Raw genomic sequence first — 26,976 nt, forward strand, 5'->3', positions numbered from 1 at the left:
GGACGGTTTCTTGAAAAACATTTTTTCTCTGTCAGGGGCTGTTTTAAGGCCAGCTATGGCTTCAGCTTGGATGGCAAAAGCGATGGTAGAATGGGCTGAGGAACTAGAGAATGGCCTCTCTGCACCTACCAGGGAGCAGGAGTCTCATCTAGGCCATATAAAACAAGCTGCGCTATATTTAGAAGAAGCAGCAATAGATATGGGTACGATTGCTTCTAAAGCATCAAGCTTAACGGTAGCCGCTCGTAGAGCAATTTGGCTATGTACCTGGAAAGCAGACACTGAATCCAAGAAAGTTCTGGAAGCTTTGCCTTTCACTGGTAATATTCTGTTTGGAAAAGAATTGACAGATATTCTGGAATCGGAAGCTGAAACCAAGAAGGTCAGGATTCCGGCCAGTTATAACCCTAAGCCGAGGGGTGCAAAATTTCGGCCATTTCGATGGCAAGGTAGAGTTAAGGGAAAGGATGATTCTAAGCAACCTCAGTACAATAAATCAGCTAGGGGTGGGAAGCAATGGGCCAATAGACGGCCAGCTTCCAAACCAGAACAGAAGCCATCAGTCTGAGGATGCGAGCCTCCACCTTGGGGACTCCAGGGTTGGGGGCCAACGTCTTCATTTTGCACACATATGGCAGCAGTCGACGACAGATGCTTGGGTGCAGAAGGTGGCATCTCTCGGTTATGGTTTCCCTTTCAAGAAGCAGACTCCTCAGAGGTTTTTTTGCACCAGCCCATCTCTTACAGAGTCGAAGGCCAGAGCTCTTGAAGAAGCAATTCAGAAATTGCTTCAGTCTGGGGTAATTATCCCAGTACACCCGACACAACGGGGACGGGGGTTTTACTTCAACCTATTGGATACAGAAGCCAAATGGATCATTCCGACCAATTCTCAATCTCAAAATGTTAAACGAATACATTTGGGTTCCAAAGTTTCACATGGAGATGTTACGCTCCATAGTTTTGGCCATGGAACCAGGAGATTACATGGTATCTCTGGATATACAGGATGCTTATTTACATGTGCCCATAGCACGGTCCCATCAGTGTTACCTCAGGTTTGCCATCCTCCAGCAACATTTTCAGTTCCAGGGTTTGCCCTTTGGGCTAGCGACAGCCCCCAGGGTATTTACCAAAATTATGGTGGTTATGGCAGCTTATCTCCGCAAGCAGGGGATAAGAATTTTTCCATACCTCGACGATCTTTTAATCCTGGCACAATCCCAGGAATTACTCTTGAGCCATCTCCAACAGACAATAGCTTGTCTACAAAGACACGGATGGCTCATAAGTTGGGAAAAGTCGTCTCTCAGTCCATCACAACAGATGGTTCACTTGGGGGCCATATTGGATTCAGGTCTACAAAGGATAATCTTACCTGGGAAAAAGATATCCAAAGTGCAGGTAATGACTCAGGAATTGTTGCACAGTCAGACAATATCAGTCCATGCAGCAATGCGAGTGATGGGTCTGATGGTGTCAACATTCGACATGGTGGAATATGCACAATTCCACTCCAGAACCTCATTCTAACCAGATGGGATGGAAGACATCAGACAATAAAAAGACAGATACAAGAAATAGAAAGATAATGAGAATCTGCGCAAACGTTACCGGTGCAGCTAAAATCTATAGTTCACAGTGCATATCCCTTTGCACCAAAAATGATAACAGATATAGTATAGAAGTTGAAGAATAGATCAAAGCGCTCCAATAACACCCAAGGTTATAAATGTACACCAAACGGTGAAAAAATAAACCAATAGCAGTACCGTGATATATAATATCGATACACAATTATCAGACTTTGTAATTGATTTGTAGTTCCTTCACCTAAAAGAGCTTTTTACGGCTCAAAAAGGGAATAGAAAAGAGAAAGTGCAATAGTGCAAATTATCTTTTTTTACAATAAAGAATTTATTTGATCCATCACATTTGTACCTAACGAAAATCAGTCACTGGCGTATAGATATCCTCATAGGCAATAACAGCAGCAGGTGACCGAATCTCTGAAGGTTGTAAATCAAGACTCCACGGATGGATATTTCAATACCAAGATGTAACCCCTTCACACCTATATGAGTATGAATCACTCGTGGGGAGTATAAGTGATAAAAAGTGCAATAGTGCAATTAACCTTTTTAAAAGCATACACATTTATTTTTAAAACATCGCACTTACACCAACACAGACGTTAAAGAACACAGAAAAGTGTCTCCAAATGTATTCAGCAGCAGCAGGAAACAGGGTTCTGAATGCTCCAGATGGAAAATGGAACCAAGGATAGGGGCTCCGGAAACCACAGTCCAGCAGAAAATAAATAAATAAAGAAAAAAAAAGAAAAAGACAGATGATAAAGCTTCCAGTAAACGTAAAAAGGTCTCTAGCCTGGTGGCTACAGACGGACCATCTAAACAAGGAGAGAACAGATGCCAGTCTTCAGGGCTGGGGAGCAGTGTTCGAAAATGTTTGGTTCCAGGGAAAATGGACCACAAGGGAAAGCCAATAAATCTGTTGGAAATAAGGGCCATATATATGGCTCTAGTTCAGGCAAAGGACATTCTGCAAGGAAGACCAGTCCAGATCTGCTCAGACAATACAACAGCAGTAGCGTACCTCAATCATCAGGGAGGAACTCACAGCGAAAGATTAATGGAGGAAGTAACTCACATACTAAGATGGGCAGAACTCCATCTTCCAGTATTGTCCGCAGTGTTTGTGCCAGGGGTACTAAACTGGGAAGCGGCCTTTCTCAGTCTACACACCATTTAGGAAACCGAATGGGCGTTACACCCGGAAGTATTTCAGACTCTAGTAAACAAATGGGGTCTGCCAGAGATAGATCTCATGGCGTCCCGTCTGAAAACAAAGTTCCAGTATAATGGTAAAGAACAAAGGATCCCGGGGTGATCCTTGTAGACGCACTGTCAGAGAGATGGGAATTTCATCTGGCTTATCTGTTTCCTCCAATCTCTCTGTTACCCAGGGTGGTGAGGAAAATAAAGCAAGCAAGCAAAGGGAGCCATAATTCTAATAGTTCCAGCTTGGCCCAGAAGGCATTGGTATATAGATCTATTAAGGATGTCTGTGGAAGCTCCAATTCTGCTCCCTCAACGTCCAGATCTACTAATGCAGGGTCCTTGTTATCACAGCCATCTGGATCGTCTGTCTTTGACGGCGTGGCTGTTGAAACCTCTATCTTAAAATCAAGAGGATTTTCACAACGGCTAATTCAAACCATGCTTAGAGCAAGAAAGCCTTCTTCAGCTCGTATTTATCATCGAATATGGCAAGCCTATATTCATTGGTGTAGCGAAAGAGGTATGGATCCAAGATCTTTTAGAGTATCCAGGATTTTGGATTTCCTCCAAGCAGGAATGAAGAAGGGTTTAAAGTGGGCTTCCTTGAGAGTTCAAGTATCAGCATTAACTGTATGGTTTCAGGAAAAGATTGCTAACCTACAGGATGTGCGTACTTTTTTTCAGGGAATGTTGCACATTTAAACGCCTTTTGTTCCTCCTGCAGTATCCCAATGTTATCCTGTGGATACCTGTGGACATAGGAGAAATTCCGTTATCAACGGTAAGTTCTTACCATAACGTATATATATATGTGCGGCGCGGCCACCAAGAAAAACTGTAACAAAAGCATCGATGCCCAAACGCCAAACACGACACCGTCGTATCTCGGCGAGGACAGCAATGGCGGAAACCTCCACAGAAAACACAAAAGCAAGAAAGTAAGAAATAATACGGCCGTAAAATGTGGCAGAGCCGCTAATCAGGACACCGGTAAAGGTGCACACAGATGGAACAGGAACACCAAGGCTGCAGATACAGGATCACAGGACTGGAAGGCTGGATCAGATTCCAAATGACCAGGCTCCGGACACCAGGATACAGGGTCACAGAACTGGAAGGCTGCAAAGGAACTCTCCAGGGGCAGGAAGCAGCTACACAGGAAGCTATCACTGGCAAGGCTGCCTGATCCTGGCTCCCATAAAAAGGTCCTGACCTATCATGGGAGATCCAGCACACCAGCCCCCCAGACCTAATTGTCCAGCTGTGCAGTGTCCCGGCTGCTGGTAAAAGCCGGGACTGGAGTTCGGGGCGGCAGCTGAGTGTCCCAGGTTGCTAGGCAACGGCCGGGAGCCGGCACGTCTAACACCAGCCGCCACTGACACATTATAACACACCATAATGCCCATTACACATTAATACACACCGTAACGCCCATTACACACTATTACACACCATAATGCCCATTACACATTATTACACACCGTTATGCTTACACATTATTACACAGCATAATGCCTATTACACAGTATTACACACCGTTATGCCCATTACACATTATGCTGCACACCATGCCGATTACACAGTATTACACACCGATATGCCCATTACACATTATTACACACCGTAATGCCCCTTACACATTATTACACAGTGTTATGCACATTACACATTATTACACACCATAATACCCATTACTACACACCGTAATGCCCATTACACATTATTACACACCATAATGCCCATTACACATTATTACACACCGTAATACCCATTACACATTATTACACACCGTAATGCCCCTTACACATTATTACAAACCATAATGCCCATTACACTTTATTACACACCATAATGCCCATTACACATTATTACACACCATAATGCCCATTACACATTACACACCATTATGCCCATTACACATTATTACACACCATAATACCCATTACACATTATTACACACCGTAATGCCCATTACACATTATTACACACCATAATGCCCATTACACATTATTACACACCATAATGCCCATTACACATTATTACACACCGTAATGCCCATTACACATTATTACACACCATAATGCCCATTACACATTATTACACACCGTAATGCCCATTACACACCGTAATGCCCATTACACATTATTACACACCGTAATGCCCATTACACATTATTACACATCTGTAATGCCCATTACACATTATTACACACCGATATGCCCATTACACTTTATTACACACCATAATTGTTATGATTCCTGTACTCCAGACCGGAGGAGATCTTATGGCAGGGATCTGAGTACAGGAAAATAAGCTGGTTGTGGGAGCTGGATAGCCTAGTAACCCCTGGCGCCCTAACTCCGTTGTCTCGCCCGTGTTATCAGAAATCCCCTGCGAGACTATGGTTGCTTGAGCCCATGGCAGCCGCGTTCGAAGGGCGGATTATGTCTGCCCAACCCCGATGCCCCCGCAGGTCTTAATGGGAGACAAGGGGAAGTCCGAGACAGGGTGATAACAAGGGGCCCTCTGACTAAGCAACCAGGCCAGGGGTTACAAGCTAACTAACTAAATCAAAAGGTATGTGCGGACTAGCCGCCAGGAAAAAGGACAACCAAGGATCCACTGATCCGACACTCCTATCCGGCACCGCCGGACACCAGAGTGGATCTGTGGAAGCGGAATCCTCCGCAAAGCTCCAGAACACAATTAAACAAAATAATAAACAGAAGCGGACAAGCCGCAACACACGGCTGCGCCGCGACTCACGAACACCACCAGATGTTAAAGGTGCTCGGTCAGACTCCAGGAACAGATGGTAACTTCCGAGTACAGGATCTCTGAGGACAGGAACAACCGAAAAGACCGGGACTGGGAACTCTCTGCAGCAGACACAGGCAAACAGGAAGCTATCACCGGCGTCTGTAAGAAGTCCTGAGGGTGCCTTTATTCAGGCACCCTCCAATCAAGATCCAGACAGGACAATCAAAATAGAAATGCCGTGCAGCTTGCATGCTGCACGGCCAGCACATAATCAGGGTAATGAGAATAGACCCAGCAACGGGGAACGCGGCTGAACGTGGCGTCCCCGTTGCTAAGGTCAGAGCGGCTCCGTGCGCCCGGCGTCTTAGCGTTGCCAGGGAGCCGGCGGCTGAATGCGCACGGCGTCCCTGGTTGCTAGGCGCCGGGCCGCACGGCCGAGTGGACCCCGGCGCCTAACAGTACCCCCCCCTTGAGGAGGGGTCAAGGAACCCCTAAAGCCAGGTTTCCGAGGAAATTCACAAAAAAATGCCCTTTTGAGCTTTGGAGCATGAAGGTCTTCATCCAGGACCCACGACCTTTCCTCTGGCCCATAACCTCTCCAATGCACCAAAAAATAAATCCGACCCCGGGACAACTTGGAATCGAGAACCTTCTCAACTAAGAACTCTTGCTGACCCTGTACATTAACTGGTGATCTCCCCTGAGATTTTTTACGAGGAAATCTGCTGGACGAAACATATGGTTTAAGCAATGAGCAATGGAAGGTATTTCCGATCCGTAAAGTTTTTGGTAAACGTAACCGGAAAGCAACTGGATTGACTTTTTTGATAATGAGAAATGGTCCAATAAATCTAGGACCCAATCTGGCTGAGGTTTGTCGAAGTTTGATGTTGCGAGTCGACAACCACACCCTGTCTCCTACTTTAAAAGTGCACGGCCGCCGGAGCCTGTCAGAAAAATTTTTTTCCCGGAAAGCTGCTTTTCTGAGAGCCAGGTGCACTTTTTTCCAAATAAGTTTAAGATGAGAGGTCAGGGCCAGAGAGGAGACAGAGGAATGTTGAAAAAATGAATTAGCTCTGGGGTGGAAACCAAAAACTGCAAAAAATGGAGACACATTGGTGGAAGAATGACAGGCATTGTTATAAGCAAACTCCGCCAATGGAAGAAACTCAGACCAGTCATTTTGGAGTTTGGCCGAGTACAAACGCAAATATTGTTTTAGAGATTGGTTAACTCGCTCAGTCTGTCCATTGGATTGTGGATAATAGCCGGAGGTTAATGATAATTTCATCTTTAACGAAGCACAAAAAGACTTCCAAAATTGTGCAATGAATTGTGGACCCCTGTCAGAAACAATATCGGTGGGTAACCCATGGAGTCTGAAAACATGACGGAGGAACAAGACTGCCAATCCCTGGGCAGATGGCAATCGGGGGAGAGCAATAAAATGGGCCATCTTGCTAAAACGGTCCACTACCACCCATATGACTCGGCATCCGGCCGACAGAGGGAGATCCACCACAAAATCCATGGAGATATGCGACCATGGCCTAAGAGGAACCTTCAAGGGCATAAGTTGACCAATAGGCAAAGAACGGGGAACTTTATGCTGTGCACAGACCTGACACGAAAAAACAAACTCTTTAATGTCTTTGGAAAGACCAGGCCACCATACTGAGCGGGATACTAATTCCAAAGTCTTAGCGATTCCCGGATGCCCTGCAACTTTGCTATCATGAAATTCCGCCAAAACAGTTGCTCTCAAAAACTCAGGAACAAAAAGACGACCAGCAGGAGTATTTCCCGGAGCTTGATGTTGAAGCAGCTTTAATTGGGAAAAAACATCCTGTGTGAGACCTGCCTGAATGACTGAAGGCGGAAGTATGGGAGTAACAGGACTGTTGTCTTGAACCGGAAGGAAACTGCGTGACAGGGCATCTGCCTTGGTATTCTTGGAACCTGGGCTGAAGGTGATAATGAATTTGAAACGAGTAAAAAATAAAGCCCAACGAGCCTGTCGGGCATTCAGTCGTTTAGCCGATTCAATGTATTGAAGATTTTTGTGATCAGTCAAAACTGAAATGGTATGGGTTGCTCCTTCAAGCCAATGTCTCCACTCCTCGAAAGCCCATTTAATAGCCAGCAATTCCCGGTTACCAACATCGTAGTTGGATTCTGCAGATGAGAATTTCCTGGACATAAAGGCACAAGGATGTAACTCAAGGGAATCTGGATCCTTCTGAGAAAGGATAGCCCCTACTCCAACCTCCGAGGCATCCACCTCAACAATGAAAGGTAATTCTGGGTTGGGATGTCTAAGGACAGGGGCTGAGACAAAGGCTTGTTTTAAGGCCTGAAAAGATAACTCAGCTTCACATGACCAATTGGTAGGATCCGCTCCCTTCTTAGTGAGTGCCACAATGGGAGCAACTAGGTCAGAGAAAGAGTGAATAAATCTTCTATAGTAGTTTGCAAACCCTAAAAAGCGCTGAATTGCTTTTAAATTGGTGGGTTGCGCCCAACTAAGGATGGCTTGGAGCTTTTTTGGTTCCATTCGGAATCCCCGAGGGGAAATAATGTACCCTAAAAAGGATACCTCCGTGACATGAAATTCACACTTCTCCAGCTTGGCATATAGGTGATTTTCACGTAATTTCTTTAGCACCTGACGCACCTGGGTGACATGTTGTTCTACGGAGTCAGAATATATCAAAATATCGTCTAAATAGACCACGACGAATCTTCCCAGAAACTCACGGAGCACATCATTAATGAGATCCTGGAAAACTGCCGGAGCATTAGATAGGCCGAATGGCATGACCAGATACTCATAGTGGCCTGACTGAGTACTAAATGCCGTTTTCCACTCATCCCCTGACTTGATTCTGATGAGGTTATATGCTCCTCTCAGATCAATCTTAGAAAAAATAACAGCCGAACGTAGCTGATCAAAGAGGACAGAGATCAGCGGCAGAGGGTAAGTATTCTTTACTGAGATTTTATTCAAAGCTCTAAAGTCAATACAGGGTCTGAGTGAACCATCCTTCTTCTCTACGAAGAAAAAACCTGCACTTAAAGGGGATTTAGATGGCCTGATAAACCCTTTTCCAAGGCTTTCTTTCACATACTCATTCATGGCCACAGTTTCAGGACCAGACAATGCATATAACCTTCCTTTAGGCAACGTGGCACCAGGAATTAACTCAATGGCACAATCATAAGGCCTATGGGGAGGCAAAATATCCGCATTGCCCTTGGAAAACACATCAACAAAATCTTGGTATTCCCCAGGAATATGTGCGGAACTGGCGGCAGCTACTCGGATAGGAAGCGTAATACATTCTTTATCACAGATGGTACCCCATTGTAGGATCTCCCCAGACTGCCAATCTATGATGGGATTATGAAAGGCCAGCCAAGGGTGACCCAGAACCACAGGAACTGCTGGACAATGGGTAAGGAAAAACTCAATCTTTTCAGAATGTAGAGCTCCCACCGAGAGCAAAACAGGAGGCGTACATAGAGAAATAACCCCATTGGATAAAGGACTCCCATCTAAACCATGCATGGTGATACACCTACCCAAGGTTAGCTGAGGAATACCTAAGGCCTTGGCCCATGTTAAATCCATAAAGTTTCCTGCAGCTCCACTGTCCACAAAAGCAGAGACCGAGGAACAGAGGCTGCCATAGGAAACTTTAGCAGGAACCAACAGTGAATTATTTGAGGAGATGAGCTGCAGACCAAAGTGAACCCCCTCACAATTCACTTGGTCAGGAAGTTTCCCAACTTGTTTGGACAACTACGGGCAAAATGTCCCTTACCTCCGCAGTATAAACACAGACCATAATTTTGCCTCCTGGTTCTTTCTTCCGGAGACAATTTGGAGAGACCAATCTGCATAGGCTCCTCTATGTCTACAGGAATGGAAGGAACCCAGGGAGAGGACCCGGCAGAGGCCCCTTTTTCAGCCCTCCGCTCTCTGAGCCGACGATCTATTTTAATAGATAGCTCCATGAGGTTATCGAGGGTCTCAGGAGCGGGATACTGGAGGAGACTGTCTTTTATAGATTCAGATAAGCCGAGGCGAAACTGACTGCGCAGGGCTGGGTCATTCCAGCCACAGTCGTTCGACCAACGGCGAAACTCCGTACAATAATTCTCTGCGGGATTCCTACCCTGTCTAAGAGCACGCAACTGACTTTCTGCGGACGCCTCTCTATCAGGATCGTCATACAATAGCCCTAAAGATTTTAAAAAGGCGTCTACAGACGATAAGGCCGGATCGTCTGTCTTTAAACCAAAAGCCCAGGTCTGAGGATCCCCCTGAAGTAGAGAAATAATAATCCCAACCCGCTGAGCCTCTGTACCTGAGGTAACTGGTCTTAAACGAAAATACAGTTTGCAAGATTCTTTAAAATTAAAAAACTGTTTTCTATCCCCAGAAAAACGGTCAGGCAGATGCATTTTTGGTTCAGGGATGACCCTCGGGGAAGTCCGTAACAGATCTTCCTGTGACCTCACCCGGAGGGACAGATCCTGAACCATCTGAGTAAGTTCCTGAATCTGACTAACAAGAAGCTGGCCAGGGTTTGGCCCAACACCGGTGGGATTCATAAGGCCGACAAAAATCTCCCAACTAAAAAGTGAAAAAATTTACTGTAAGTTAAATCTTTTCTTTTGGGCCGGTGATAATGTTATGATTCCTGTACTCCAGACCGGAGGAGATCTTATGGCAGGGATCTGAGTACAGGAAAATAAGCTGGTTGTGGGAGCTGGATAGCCTAGTAACCCCTGGCGCCCTAACTCCGTTGTCTCGCCCGTGTTATCAGAAATCCCCTGCGAGACTATGGTTGCTTGAGCCCATGGCAGCCGCGTTCGAAGGGCGGATTATGTCTGCCCAACCCCGATGCCCCCGCAGGTCTTAATGGGAGACAAGGGGAAGTCCGAGACAGGGTGATAACAAGGGGCCCTCTGACTAAGCAACCAGGCCAGGGGTTACAAGCTAACTAACTAAATCAAAAGGTATGTGCGGACTAGCCGCCAGGAAAAAGGACAACCAAGGATCCACTGATCCGACACTCCTATCCGGCACCGCCGGACACCAGAGTGGATCTGTGGAAGCGGAATCCTCCGCAAAGCTCCAGAACACAATTAAACAAAATAATAAACAGAAGCGGACAAGCCGCAACACACGGCTGCGCCGCGACTCACGAACACCACCAGATGTTAAAGGTGCTCGGTCAGACTCCAGTAACAGATGGTAACTTCCGAGTACAGGATCTCTGAGGACAGGAACAACCGAAAAGACCGGGACTGGGAACTCTCTGCAGCAGACACAGGCAAACAGGAAGCTATCACCGGCGTCTGTAAGAAGTCCTGAGGGTGCCTTTATTCAGGCACCCTCCAATCAAGATCCAGACAGGACAATCAAAATAGAAATGCCGTGCAGCTTGCATGCTGCACGGCCAGCACATAATCAGGGTAATGAGAATAGACCCAGCAACGGGGAACGCGGCTGAACGTGGCGTCCCCGTTGCTAAGGTCAGAGCGGCTCCGTGCGCCCGGCGTCTTAGCGTTGCCAGGGAGCCGGCGGCTGAACGCGCACGGCGTCCCTGGTTGCTAGGCGCCGGGCCGCACGGCCGAGCGGACCCCGGCGCCTAACAATAATACCCATTACACATTATTACACACCGTTATTGCCTTTACATATTATTACACACCGTAATGCCCATTACACATTATTACACATCTGTAATGCCCATTACATATTATTACACACCGATATGCCCATTACACATTATTACACAGTGTTATGCACATTACACATAATTACACATCCGTAATGTCCATTACACATAATTGCATGGGTATGGGTCTCAGGGTCATCACCGATAAGGTCAACACTGATTAGGTCGACACCCATTGGTCAACAGTGGATAGGCCAACACTCGAAATAGGTCGACATCAACAAGGTCAACATGAAAAAAGGTTGACATACATTTTTTATGCTTTTTTTGTGTCGTTTTCTCCGTGAAGTGATCCGGAACCCCAATTAGTGCACCACGTCCCCTTGCATGGCTCGCTTCGTTCGTCATGCAGCAGATTACCATTCCTAATCATAGTATCATAGTCCACCTGAATCGTAAAGTATGAAAAAGTCCCCAAAAAAATGTGAAAAACTCATGTCGACCTTTTTCCATCTCGAACATGTTGATAACCTAATGGTCGTGTCGACCTATCCACTGTCGACTAATGGGTGTTGACCTAATTGGTGTTGACCCAGAGTCCAGATAACTTATTACACACCCGTAATGCCCATTACACACCGTAATACCCATTACACATTATTACACACCGTAATGTCCATTACACATCATTACAAATCCGTAATGCCCATTACACATTATTACACACCATTATGCCCATTACACATTATTACACATCTGTAATGCCCATTACATATTATTACACACCATAATGCCCATTACACATTATTACACAGTGTTATGCACATTACACATTATTACACACCATAATACCCATTATTACACACCGTAATGCCCATTACACATTATTACACACCATAATGCCCATTACACATTATTACACACCATAATGCCCATTACACATTACACACCATTATGCCCATTACACATTATTACACACCATAATACCCATTACACATTATTACACACCATAATGCCCATTACACATTATTACACACCATAATGCCCATTACACATTATTACACATCTGTAATGCCCATTACATATTATTACACACCGATATGCCCACTACACATTATTACACACCGTAATGCCCATTACACATTATTACACACCGTAATGCCCATTACACATTATTACACACCATAATGCCCATTACACATTATTACACACCATAATGCCCATTAAACTTTATTACACATCTGTAATGCCCATTACATATTATTACACACGATAATGCGCATTACACATTATTGCACAGTGTTATGCACATTACACATAATTACACATCCGTAATGTCCATTACACATAATTGCATGGGTATGGGTCTCAGGGTCATCACCGATAAGGTCGACACTGATTAGGTCGACACCCGTTGGTCAACAGTGGATAGGTCAACACTCGAAATAGGTCGACATCAAGAAGGTCAACATGAAAAAATGTTGACATAAGTTTTTTATGCTTTTTTGTGTCGTTTTATCCGTCAAGTGATCCGGAACCCCAGTTAGTGCACCGCGTCCCCTTGCATGGCTCGCTTCGCTCATCATGCAGCAGATTACCATTCCTAATCATAGTATCATAGTCCACGTGGATCGTAAAGTATGAAAAAGTCCCCCAAAAATGTGAAAAACTCATGTCGACCTTTTTTCATCTCGAACATGTTGATAACCTAATGGTTGTGTCGACCTATCCACTGTCGACCATTGGGTGTTGAACTAATGGGTGTTGACCTAATTTGTGTTGACCCAGAGTCCAGATAACTTATTACACACCCGTAATGCCCATTACACACTATTACACACTGTAATGCCCAGGGAGTGAACATAATTCCGTACCTGGACGATCTGATAAAGGCAACGTCCAGGGAGAGGTTGTTGGACAGCATTGCCCTCTCAACCAGATTACTCCGGGATCACGGGTGGATTTTGAACCTTCCGTAATCTCACCTAGAGCCAACACGGAGGCTTCCATTCCTGGGGATGATGCTGGACACAGAGTCGCAGCAGGTGTTCCTTCCATTGGAAAAGGCATTGGTAATCCAGTCGATGGTTCGGGATGTCCTGAAGCTAACTTGGATATCGGTAAATCTATGCATTCTGGGAAAAATGGTAGCCTCTTATGAGGCACTTCAGTATGGAAGGTTTCATGCAGGACCTTTCCAGCTCTATCTGTTTTTACAAGTGGTCCGGAGCGCATCTTTACATGCAGGATTTCTGTTCTATGGTGGCTTCAGACTTCTCACCTAATCAAGGGTCGTCTGTTCGGGATTCAGAATTGGATTCTGCTAACCACAGACGCAAGCCTCAGAGGTTGGGGAGCAGTCACCCAGGGGGTGCAGTTTCAGGGAAGATGGTCAAGTCAGAAAGTCGTCCTTCCATTCAACATTCTGGAACTCAGGGCTATATACAACACTTTTCTGCAAGCTTCATATCTTCTTCAAGATCAGTCCATTCAGGTCCAGTCGGACAATGTGACGGTGGTAACGTACATAAACCGACAAGGCGGAACGAAAAGTAGAGCAGCAATGTCAGAGGTGACAAGAATTCTCCTCTGGGCAGAAAAGCACGCTGTGGCGTTGTTAGCGGTCTTCATTCCGGGAGTAGACAAATGGGAAGCAGACTTCCTCAGCAGACACGACCTGCACCTGGGGGAGTGGGGCCTTCACCCGCAAGCAGTGGCGGTGGACGCTCTAGTAACCCCATAGATGTTCCAGTCAGTATATGTGTTTCCTCCACTTCCTCTGATCCTAAGAATTCTCAAAAGACTAAAAAGGGAAAGGGCAATCCTCATTGCTCTGGACTGGCCAAGAAGGGCCTGGAACGCGGACTTTCTGGAGATGCTACTAGAAGATCCGTGGCCTCTACCTCTTCGCGAGGATCTCCTGCAACAGGGCCCATTCGTCTTTCAAGACTTACCGCGGCTACTTTTGACGCATGGAAGTTGAATGGCTAATTCTAGCCCGGAAGGGGATCCCGGACAAGGTCATCCCGACTATGATCCAAGACAGAAAGAGGGTAACGTCTAAACATTACCACCGTATTTGGAAGAAATAGTTCTCTTGGTGTGAGAACAGGAAATATTCTGCGGTGGAATTTCATCTGGGACGTTTACTGCTTTTTTTTAGTCAGGTGTGGATGTGGGCCTACGTCTAGGCTCCATAAAAGTCCAGATTTCAGCCTAATCCATTTTCTTTTAGAAGCAATTGGCTTCTCTCCCTGAGGTCCAGACGTTCTTGAAAGGTGTTCTGCACATCCAACCTCCCTTTGTGCCTCCCACGGCACCTTGGCATCTCAATTTAGTGCTACAGTTCCTCCAATCAGACTGGTTTGAACCGTTACAGAAGGGTGACGTAAAATATCTTACTTGGAAGACCGTCACACTGTTGGCCTTGGCTTCAGCAAGATGTGTGTCGGAGTTGGGGGCGTTGTCTCACAAGAGCCCCTATTTAATTTTCCATGAAGACAGAGCTGAACTCAGAACTCGTCAGCAATTTTTTCCAAAAGTGGTGTCTGCTTTTCACATCAACCAACCTATTGTGGTCACGGTTGTTACCGACACCTCTGCTACTTCAAAGTCTTTGGATGTTGTGTGGGCTTTGAAGGTGTATGTGAAGCAAACGGCTCATCACAGAAAATCGGACTCGCTGTTTGTTCTTTATGATACCAATAAAATTGGGTGTCCTGCTTCAAAGCAGTCCATTGCACGCTGGATCAGGTTCACTATCCAGCATTCTTATTCCACGGCAGGATTACCGGTTCCAAGATCTGTACAGGCCCACCCTACTAGGTCAGTGGGTTCTTCTTGGGCGGCTGCTCGGGGTATCTCGGCTTTACAGCTCTGCCGAGCAGCTACATGGTCAGGTTCGAACACGTTTGCTAAGTTCTCCAAGTTCGAAACTTTGGACTCTAAGGACCTTAAGTTTGGTCAATCAGTTCTGCAGGAACCTCAGCACTCTCCCATCTGGATTGGGAGCTTTGGTACTTCCCCATGGTAAAATGGTTCCCAGTATCCTCTAGGACGTAAGAGAACATAGGATTTTAATTACCTACCGGTAAATCCTTTTCTCGTAGTCCGTAGAGGATACTGGGCGCGCGCCCAGTGCTTCGTACTTCCTGCGCTATTACTTGGTTAAGAATTGTTGATTGGTTGAGCCATTGCTGTTCCTGTTTTAAAGTTTGGCTTGCATGGCTTTCCTCTTTTCTTGTGTGCAGGTTCGGAATCTCACCACTGTCCTTTTATATCCTTCTCTCAAAGTATGTCCTTTTCCTCTGGCACAGTTTCCAAAACTGAGTCTGGTAGGAGGGGCATAGAGGGAGGAGCCAGCGTACACTTTCAAATTCTTAAAGTGCCCATGGCTCCTAGTGGACCCGCTTATACTTATGGTACTAAAGGGTTCCCAGTATCCTCTACGGAGTACGAGAAAAGGATTTACCGGTAGGTAATTAAAATCCTATATTTCTCTCACACAGAGCTATAACCACACTCCCGTCATTACACAATGGCTGCCTCCAGGCTCTGTTCTTGGAGGCTCCGTACTATTGCTCTTTATCTGCTGATCTGTCTCTGTATCCTGCTCTAACCTTCTGTTGTCTTCCTATTTCTGTGCACCATTCCCGTACCCTGTCCTGCTGCCTCCCCGCTCTATGCCCTGAACCATTCCCCTACCCTGTCCTGCTGCCTCCCCGCTCTATGCCCTGCACCATTCCCCTACCCTGTCATGCTGCCTCCCTGCTCTGTGCCCTGCACCATTCCCCTACCCTGTCCTGCTGCCACCCCCGCTCTCTGCCCTGCACCATTCCCCTACCCTGTCCGCTGCCTCCCCCGCTCTGTGCTCTGCACCATTCCCCTACCCTGTCCTGCTGCCTCCCCCGCTCTGTGCCCTGCACCATTCCCCTACCCTGTCCTGCTGCCTCGCCTGCTCTGTGCCCTGCACCATTCCCCTACCCTGTCCTGCTGCCTCCCCCACTCTGTGCCCTGCACCATTCCCTTATCCTGTCCTGCTGCCTCCCTTGCTTTGTTCCCTGCTCCATTCCCCTACCCTTTTGCCTCCCCGCTCTGTGCCCTGCACCATTCCTCTAATCTTTCTTGCTGCCTCCCACAGCCTGTGACCTGCACCATTCACCTACCCTGTCCTGCTGCCTCCCCCGCTGTGCCCTGTACCATTCCCTTACTCTATCTTGCTGCCTCCATGCTCTGTGCCCTGTACCATTCCCCTACCCTGTCCTGCTGCCTCCCCCGCTCTGTGCTCTGCACCATTTCCCTACCCTGTCCTGCTGCCTCCCCCGCTCTGTGCTCTGCACCATTTCCCTACCCTGTCTTGCTGCCTCCCCCACCCTGTGACCTGCACCATTCCCCTACCCTGTCCTGCTGCCTCCCCCGCTGTGCCCTGTACCATTCCCTTACTCTATTCTGCAGCCTCCCCCGCTCTGTGTCCTGCACCATACCCCTACCCTGTCCTGCTGTCTCCCTGCTCTGTGCCCTGCACCATTCCTCTACCCTGTCCTGCTGCCTCCCTGCTCTGTGCCCTGCACCATTCCTCTACCCTGTCCTGCTGCCTCTCCCGCTCTGTGCCCTGCACCATACCCCTACCCTGTCCTGCTGCCTCCCTGCTCTGTTCACTGCACCATTCCCCTACCCTGTCCTGCTGCCTCCCCGCTCTGTGTCCTGCACCATTCCCCTACCCTGTCCTGCTGTCTCCCTGCTCACGCCCTGCACCATTCCCCTACCCTCTCCTGCTGCCTCTTCCGCTCTGTGCCCTGCACCATTCCCCTACCCTGTCCTGCTGCCTTTTCCGCTCTGTGCCCTGCACCATTCCCCTATCCTGTCCTGCTGCCTCGCCGCTCTGTGCCCTGCACCATTCTCCTACCCTGTCCTTCTGCCTCCCCGCTCTGTGCCCTGCACCATTCCCCATAACCTGTCCTTCTGCATCCTCGCTATGTGCCCTGCACCATTCCCCTACCCTGTCCTGCTGCCTCCCCCACTCTGTGCTCTGCACCATTCCCCTATCCTGTCCTGCTGCCTTCCTTGCTTTGTTCCCTGCTCCATTCCCCTACCCTGTCCTGCTGCCTTCCCCGCTCTGTGCCCTGCACACATATACTGTGTTTCTGCAGCGGGGTACACTGGGATTCCACAGGGAATACATCGGGGTATAGAGTTGGATCTTGATCCGAGGCACCAACAGGCTAAAGCTTTGACTGTTCCCAGGATGCACTGCACCGTCTCCTCTATAATCCCGCCTCCAGGCACTGGAGCTGTTTTTAAGTTGGTGCCTGCAGTGCAGGTAACGCAGCCCTGACGAGCTTTTTTGAAGAAGACTTCAAGGGTCACAGCACTGTAAAGTCACTCTGACATTCTGTGCTGTGGCTCCATCACCTCCCCACGCAGCGCTGCATACTCCCGTGGCCTGGTTCCTGGGTACTTGCAGCGGAGGCGCTCCGGTCTTTAGGCGCACACACCGCTGAACGCTCTTCTGGATCGCCTGGCTACACATCAGGGAGGAGGTAAGAGGGTCCCCCAGGTGGGACCCGCCGGTAAATTGCGATCCGGTCGCGGTCTTAGGAGATGGACCACGATGCTTACGTGGACACTGTGACCATGCAGGGACCCCCACTATATCCACCAGGGCATGGGGCACAGGTCGGATTTACTAAAATCCATTTGCTATAGGCTCCATAGTACCCGATGGTGAGGACCAGCATAGGGGATAAGGCGCTGACCTGTAGCCCCTCCCCCAGCTCCGGGCGCCATCTACTGCTGGTGTTCCCGCCCTGGAGCTGCATCTCTCTCCCTCACTCCCTGCAAGCGTTTGGACGCCATTTTTACTAGCTGCGCTGATCTTTGGAACTGCAGGGCACTGTCTCCTCTGTAAAGCCGCCATTCTCATCAGCGCTGTGCATTTACAGACACTTAAGTATTCTACATGTCATTTTAGACTGTGTTAGTTAAGAACAAGTGTACTGCAATCTGAATATTTAGTACAAGTATTCTGTGATATACATACAGTGGTTACTGTGCATTGTTTTATCTATAGTCATATATCTATATATGTAGTATTACTAGTCCAGTGCAGTTTATTGTTTATCTGTAATAACTTCTGCATTGTACCTGTGACTGAGTGTGCCTGTAGCTGCCGTGTGGATTTCATTCTCGTGTATCACACCTATTGCTATCACTATATTCTATACCCTAGGGGGCTAAGTGCGTCAGGGTTTTCATATAACATATAGTGCTACACAGCATATACTATTTAGTATTTTTTACTGTGTATTTCAGTCACCTCATACCACTTAAATCCTCTGACATAATTCAGGGAGTTATTTGCAGGTATTGTGTTTGTCTGGCTATATTGTACTGTTACGATCTAAGGCTACATTCCCTATAATGTCTGCCGTACAGGGCGGGAAATCTGCAGATGCTCCTCCATCATGCAGTGCTTGCACCAAGGATTTACCTGAGGGGGAAGGTTTAGCTGATGGTTCAGGCACTGAGTGCCATACACCTCCCAGTCAACCTGCAGCACCTATGGCCAATCAGGAACCGCCTTGGGCAGCGTTCCTAAGTATGCTGAATACACTTGTGACACGTCTTACGCCATCTGTGGGACCTCCTGTGCCATTGCAGCCAAATATTGTCCCTGTAGTTAATCCGTCTTGGGCGGATACCCTGCCTGTCTATTTACAGCAATTAAATCAATGTTTGGTTAGACAAAAGTCTACCCCACGTCCCTCTGGGGCCAAGGGGTCATCTAAGCGGGCCATTACTTCCTCACAATCCAAAAATATTTCGGATCATTCTTCTAATAATGATGGGGACTATACTGATCCATCAGACACTGATACAGTCGCTTCTGACGAGGATTCTACAACCCAGGTTGATGTTTCTGATCTAGTGAGTGGAGGCTATTAAGCTGATTCTCCAAATAGATGATGAGCTTGAGCCCACTACTGCGTCTAAGAAACCTGACCTGTTCAAATGTCAGAAGGTTACTAAAGTAGTTTTACCACATTCTAACCATTTAATTGACATACGTCAGGAACCCTGGTCATCTCCAGGTAAAGAAATTCTCCCTGTCTAAGAAGATGCTAGCTCGTTATCCTATCCCTGCGGAGCTGAGTAACAAGTGAGAAACTCCACCGCCGGTGGACTCGCATGTCGCCCGTCTTGTGGTGTCATCTACTCTGCCGGTCACCACCATCACCTCACTGAGGGAACCGATGGATAAGCGTGTGGAGGGATGCCTGAAGTATATTTACTCCCTGACAGGTGCTGTACATAGACCCACTATAGCAACCTCCTGGGCAGTGAAAGGAATTAAAGCATGGGTTCAGGCAATTGAGGATGAGCTACCTACCTATGGATTTTTCTGACACCGCCAGACAATACCTGTCTTACATTACCACAGCCTCCTACTATATTCAGGAGGTGGCCTCTGAGGCAGGTGTAATGGCCGCCAAAGCCTGTACTACTTCTATACTCATTCGCCGCATTTTGTGGTTGACGTCTTGGAAGGTGGACCTGGACTCGAAAAAGACCTTGGAATTACTCCCTTTTAAGGGAGACATTCTATTTGGGGAGGATCTGAACAAGAGTGTCACTGACTTGGCGTCTGCCAAGACTGCGTTTCTTCCATGTACTAATCCTTCTGCTCCGAAGGCTAAGAGTACCACTTTTCGTTCCTTTCGACTTACAGGAAAATTGAAAGGTCAGGCATACCCGAGGCAGGATTGTGCTTCCAAAACAACTAAGCCTAAACCGAAACAATCCTAGGCCGCCCGTCAGCCTGCTTCCAAGCAAGATAAGCCTGTTGCATGACGAGGCGGGCCTTCGGACGCTTGAGTGTAGGAAGTTGTCTCTCACGGGTAGGCAATCTCTTTCCAGAGACATCCCCCTCACCAGTTCTGCTTAACGGTAATCCCTTCGGATCCGTTAAAAGCGCAAGCTCTACACTTGGTTGTGCAATCCCTCCTGGACACACGAGTGGTAGTGCTGGTACCTCTGTCCCAGAGAGGCAGGGGATACTATTCGACCCCGTTTCTAGTTCCAAAGCCAAATGGGTCCTTCCGGCCTATTCTCAACATCAAATCATTGAACAAATTTGTGAGAGTGTCCAAATTCCATATGGAAACTCTGAGCTCTATTGTACTGGCCATGGAACCCGGAGACTATATGGCAGGCCTCGCCAACCTGTGGCTCTCCAGCTGTTGTAAAACTACACATCCCAGCAGGCCCTGACAAAGTTTTAGCTTTCCCAAATAGAAAAGCAGTAGCAGAGCATCATGAGACTTGAAGTTTCACAACAGCTGGAGAGCCGTAGGTTGGCCAAGCCTGCTATATGGTATCCCAGGACATACAGAATGCTTATCTCCACATACCTATTGCCATTTCGCATCTGCAATATCTGTGGTTTGCTATTGGCAACCTACATTACCAGGTTCTGCCATTTGGACTGACCACGGCTCCTCGGATCTTCACCAAGGTAATGGCCATGATGACGGCCCATGTCCGTCGTCAGGGAATCAGAATCCTGTTGTGTCTGGATGAATTGCTGATCCGGGCAAACTCCCAAGATGTTCTCCTCAGTCATTTGGAACTGATGGTACAATTCCTCCAAGACCACGGGTGGCTCATCAACTGGAAAAAGTTCTCACTGGTCCCTGCTCGGAGCATGGTGCACCTGGGGTCACTGCTGGACACACACAGTCAAAGATTGTTTCTGTCTCCAGAGAAAGTCCTGAAACTTAAGGACAGGATCAGATACTTCCTCTCTCGCCCAGGAGTGTCGATACACTCGGCGATGCAAGTACTAGGCCTCATGGTGTCAGCTTTCTACAAGGTGGAGTACACTCAATTTCATTCCCGCCCTCTGCAAATGTTAATCCTCTCCAAGTGGGATGGCCGGCCTCAGTGGATCAGGTCTCAAATGATTTCCTTGACTCCGGATGTCTATCTGTCACTGAACTGGTGGCTACAGGACCAACAGTTGATCAGGGGCCGTCCCTTCTGGATCTCCAACTGAGTCCTTCTGACAAAAGACGCCAGTCTGAGAGGTTGGGGCGCAGTGTTGGAGCAACACTCTCTCCGGGGTCGGTGGACCAGGGAGGAATCTCTCCTCCCAATAAACATTCTGGAATTGCGGGCAGTGCTCAATGCTTTGACACTTGCCCTGCCTCTAGTACGGAACAGGCCTGTTCAAGTACAATCAAACAACGGCACCACGGTGGCGTATATAAATCATCAAGGCGGCACTCAAGTGGCGTATATAAATCATCAAGGCGGCACTCGAAGCTGCATGGCAATGCTGGAAGTGTCAAAAATTCTCAATTCGGCGGAACGCCATCTGCCAGCAATGTCGGCAGTGTTCATTCCCGGAGTCCTCAACTGGGAAGCGGATTTCCTCAGTCGTCAAGACGTTCACTCTGGAGAGTGGAGTCTTCATCCGGAAGCCTTTCAACTCCTAGTGGACAAGTGGGGCTTACCAGATGTAGACCTGATTGCATCTCGACACAATCATAAAGTTCCGGTCTTCAGATCAAGTACAAGGGATCCTCAAGCAGAGTTCATGGACGCACTGGCAATTCCATGGAACTTTCGGCTGCCCTACATGTACCCTTCAGTGTCACTCCTGCCCAGGGTACTACGGAAGTTCAAGCAAGAAATTGGAATACTACCTCTAGTCGCTCCAGCGTGGCCGAGACGGCATTGGTTCTCAGACCTGCAGGGTCCTCTTCTACTTCCTCAATGCCCAGACCTGCTTGTTCAGTGCCCTCAATGCCCAGACCTGGCCAGACTGGCTTTGACGGCGTGGCTCTTGAAGCTTCACTCCTGCTGGTCAAAAGATTCTCTGAGGCGGTTATCCAAACTATGCTATGGGCCCACAAACCTGCTTCTGCACTGATTTATTATAGAGTCTGGAATTCTTACTTCACCTGGTGTGCTGCTAAGAATTACGATGCTTACAAGTTTAGTACTCCCAGAATTCTGGCGTTTTGCAACAAGGCCTGGAATTAGGACTTCGTCTGGCGTCCCTTAAGGTTCACATATCTGCCTTGTCAGTGTGGTATCAGAGAAAAATTGTGTCTATACCTGACGTTCATACATTCACTCAGAGTGTATTACAGATTCAACCTCCCTATGTCCCTACTGTGGCTCCATAGGATCTGTCTGTTGTCCTGAACGCCCTGCAAGAGTCTCCATTTGAACCTCTTGAGACAGTGACCTTAAATGGATCAACCGCCAAGGTCCTGTTTTTACTGGCTATTGCCTCTGCTAGAAGGGTATTGGACTTAGGAGCGTTGTACTGTCGTCCACCCTTTCTGATATTTAATCGTGACCAGGCAGTTTTTGGAACTCGCCCAGGTTATTTGCCTAAGGTGGTGTCTTCTTTTCACCTTAACCAAGAGATTGTGGTTCTGGCTTCAACTCTTCTGGATTGTCCTCCAAATAAAGGTCTTGGGATGTGGTACGGGCTCTCCGTATCTACATGGATAGGACTACCTCTATCAGGAGGTCCGATACCTTGTTTGTACTTTTTGGTTTTCACAAACGTGGTTGGCCTGCAAATAAGCAAACCATGGCCAGATGGATTAGAATGGTGATTGCACAAGCCTATGCACAGACTGGACTCCCAGCTCCTGCTGCTATCAAAGCCCTTTCTACTCAGCGTTGGACCTTCTTGGGCGGCCCACCGTGGTGCGTCCGCTGAACAATTGTGCAAGGTGGCTCCGTGGTCCTCAGTGAACACGTTCATTAGGTTTTATGCCTTTGATACTTCCGCCTCCCAGGATGCTTCCTTTGGACACCGGGTTCTTGTGCCTGCTACATTGCGTCCCCTCCCATGAGGAACTGCTTTATGACATACCCAATGCATTCCCTGTGGAATCCCAGTGTACCCCGCTGCAGAAAAGGAGATTTATGGTAGACTTACCATGGTTAAATCTCTTTCTGCGATGTACACTGGGTTCCACAGGGTGCCCACCCTAATGCACTTAGCGTCTTTGGGTTTGTAGGGCTTTATCCGTTAGAACCACATTTTCACGACAGGAGACGGGACTATGTGACTAACATCTACCGTCTCTTTTACCTGCTACTGCATTGGACTGGTTAAACGAAACTGAGCTCGTGCTTGGAGGCGGGATTATGGAGAAGGCGGTGCAGTGCATCCTGGGAACAGTCAAAGCTTTAGCCTGTTGGTGCCTCGGATCAAGATCCAACTCTACAGCCCAATGTATTCCCTGTGGAACCCAGTGTACCTCGCAGAAAGAGATTTAACCATGGTATGTCTACCATAAATCTCCTTATATAACCACTTGGAGCACTTTGTGTAGTGTGGATGCAGTTGTTGGTAATTAGCACACAAGTGTCCCGTGTTTATGAGTGAGGAGGTCTGGATGGATATTGTGGTTCAGCAACGTCACTGGCTGATGACGCTTCCTGCTCTGTGATGCTGGCTAGGGAATGTTACCAAGCAAAGTCTGCATTATGGGGGGATATCCATTGGTGATGTGCTATCTGCATGTCCCTGTGGCAGGGGCTATGACATGTGCTGATAATGAGGTTGTGATATTATAAGCCAGTGTTGTATCTGTTCCGTGAGTGTATTTATTTGTTGTTTGTGCATTTGTAATGTGGTCAAAGGTGTTTTTTTTTTATGGATGCGCTACTTTTGTGTAATTAAAAAAAAACGGGATGATAGCGCGATTAATAACTGGTGGTCTTCAATTAAAGCCCTTTTTTTTCCAGGAGAAATGTTGCGTTATCAGGCGATTGCCCATGGGTTCAGGGATAAGTCCCCGATCCTATGTGTTGTCAAGGCTCTGTGGGCTATATCGTTGATTATGTGTAGCATAATCCCCGATAAGCGCTGTGTATCTGACTACGTGATTCCCCCGGGGGATTATTTAAGTGGTAAAGTACCACGGGTAATTGAATAGCACCTAAAGTTTGCAGGTTTAAATTAATTTGCTAAACCTCTTTGTTAATAATAGTAAGATGGTGGTGTAGTGGTTAGCATTGCTGTCTCACAGCACTGAAGTCACGAGTTCAATTCCTGAACTGTGTGGAGTTTGTTTGTGTTTACACAATTACTCCAAAAATCATACTGGTAGGTTAATTGGCTTCTGTTAACAAATTGTCCCTTGTGTGTACGTGTGGTAGGGAATATAGAGTGTAAGCTCCCCTGGTGGGCCTGATGTGAATGTCTAAATATTCTCTGTACAGTGTAATATGTAGGCGCTATATAAAGATCTGTGAATAATAATAATACAGCTATTTTATCTCCAGTAGATGGCGGCACAAGCAGGAATGCCTTGGAGGGAGATCTCTTCTTATATGCAGATACTAAAACAGAAGATAACATCACACAGGATTCTCCAGGAGACAGCGCTGTTATGCTAAATATACATCCAGTACCTCACAGCGCAAATATATCATCCAATCCCTCTAATCGCGAGGACTGTTCTGATGATAACTCAGCTTTTGTTACACATAGTGCAGCTCATACACCTGATAATATATTTCCCTGTTCCGAGTGTGGGAAATGTTTCACACGGAAATCACATCTTATTAGACATCAGAGAAGTCACACAGGTGAGAAGCCATTTCCATGCTCTGAGTGTGGGAAATATTTTAAACAGAAATCAGATCTTGTTAGACATCAGAGACGTCACACAGGTGAGAAGCCATTTCCATTCTCTGAGTGTGGGAAATGTTTTACACAGAAATCACATCTTGTTGCACATCAAAGAAGTTACACAGGTGAGAAGCCATTTCCATGCTCTGAGTGTGGGAAATGTTTTACACTTAAATCATATCTTGTGAGACATCAGAGAAGTCACACAGGTGAGAAGCCATTTCCATGCTCTGAGTGTGGGAAATGTTTTACACTGAAATCAGAGCTGGTTAGACATCAGAGACGTCACACAGGTGAGAATCCATTTCCATGCTCTGAGTGTGGGAAATGTTTTACACTTAAATCATATCTTGTGAGACATCAGAGAAGTCACACAGGTGAGAAGCCATTTCCATGCTCTGAGTGTGGGAAATGTTTTACACTGAAATCATATCTTGTTACACATCAGAGAAGTCACACAGGTGAGAATCCATTTCCATGCTCTGAGTGTGGGAAATGTTTTACACTTAAATCATATCTTGTGAGACATCAGAGAAGTCACACAGGTGAGAAGCCATTTCCATGCTCTGAGTGTGGGAAATGTTTTACACTGAAATCATATCTTGTTACACATCAGAGAAGTCACACAGGTGAGAATCCATTTCCATGCTCTGAGTGTGGGAAATGTTTTACACTTAAATCATATCTTGTGAGACATCAGAGAAGTCACACAGGTGAGAATCCATATCCATGCTCTGACTGTGGGAAATGTTTTACACAGAAATCACATCTTGTTTCACATCAAAGAAGTCACAGAGGTGAGAAGCCATTTTCATGCTCTGAGTGTGGGAAATATTTTAAACAGAAATCAGATCTTGTTAGACTTCAGAGAAGTCACACAGGTGAGAAGCCATTTCCATGCTCTGAGTGTGGGAAATGTTTTTCACTGAAATCATATCTTATTATACATCAGAGAAATCACACAGGTGATCGACCATATCCATGCTCTGACTGTGGGAAATCTTTTACACAGAAATCACATCTTGTTAGACATGAGAAAATTCACACATGTGAGAAACCATTTTCATGCTCTGAGTGTGGGAAATGTTTTACACGTAAATCACATCTTGTTACGCATCAGATTTCACACAGGAGAAGCATTACTATGAGTTGATACAGGGTTGAAGCAACACTCCTGTCACACACTATTTTAACACTTTATGTTATCCTTCCACAGATAATTGGAATGTGTGTCATTAATATAAGATGACTAGATCACCCCAGCAAAACTTTTAGTAATTTCTCCTATAGATTTTTCTATATATTTCCTATATATGTAATTTAGACAAGATGTTGCCAGCACTCTCCACAGTAATACCAGACCACATAGCTGTTATGTATGGGCTAGATGTTACCAGCACTCTCCACAGTAATACCAGGCCACATAGCTGTTATGTATGGGTTACATTGTATGGATTTCAGTCACACAGATAAACGATAAAACACATTATCATCTTGTAAAAACATTTTATTCTGGAAACGTATGGGTAGAATCCAGCAATTGCTGTTCTGGAATGGTGGAGAAATGGTGAAGCACGAACCAGAAAGTATTTCCTGGTGGTTAGAAAAAAAATTAAAACTTTACTTTCTTTTCACTTTTTTGCAATTTATTGAAACCTAATTATTTTGTCAAAAAGCAAGCTAATTATATTTTCTGGGGGTAAAAATATTGTGTGGGTCTCTACATCAGCACCTAATGAGCTGGCTACTTAGCTTCTATAAAAACTATTCCCCTCTGATCCCTCCTAACTCAGTGCTGAAGGAGAAGGTATCTCCCCTGTTCTCCATAGATGTACAGGTTGGGTATGTGTGTCAGTGCTGAAGGAGCAGGTATCTCCCCTCTTCTCCATAGATGCCCAGGTTGGGTATGTGGGTCAGTGCGGTGTCTCTCCTTACTGGTCACAGGCTCTCTAAAGAGCAGATACTGGTGGCTGAGAAGGCGCTGTTTTCACACAGTTCCGGACAGATTCTGAGGTTTCAGAAGCAGGGATGAAGGCGGGAGGCACTGCGGTAACATCCC

At 46.8% G+C, this 26,976-nt stretch overlaps 1 protein-coding gene across 1 annotated transcript in view; it reads left to right on the forward strand.

Moving 5' to 3' along the window:
* Positions 1-26,493, forward strand: part of LOC135057022 (zinc finger protein 585A-like) — a 71,649-nt gene extending 45,156 nt beyond the window's left edge. Inside the window, exon 8 of the mRNA XM_063962885.1 lies at positions 24,782-26,493. Coding sequence (XP_063818955.1) covers positions 24,782-26,070 — 1,289 coding nt within the window. The 3' untranslated portion in view covers positions 26,071-26,493. The remainder of the gene's footprint in view (positions 1-24,781) is intronic.
* The last annotated feature ends 483 nt before the right edge of the window (positions 26,494-26,976 follow it).

Source organism: Pseudophryne corroboree, chromosome 3, assembly GCF_028390025.1.
Source record: "Pseudophryne corroboree isolate aPseCor3 chromosome 3, aPseCor3.hap2, whole genome shotgun sequence".
Taxonomy (NCBI): domain Eukaryota; kingdom Metazoa; phylum Chordata; class Amphibia; order Anura; family Myobatrachidae; genus Pseudophryne; species Pseudophryne corroboree.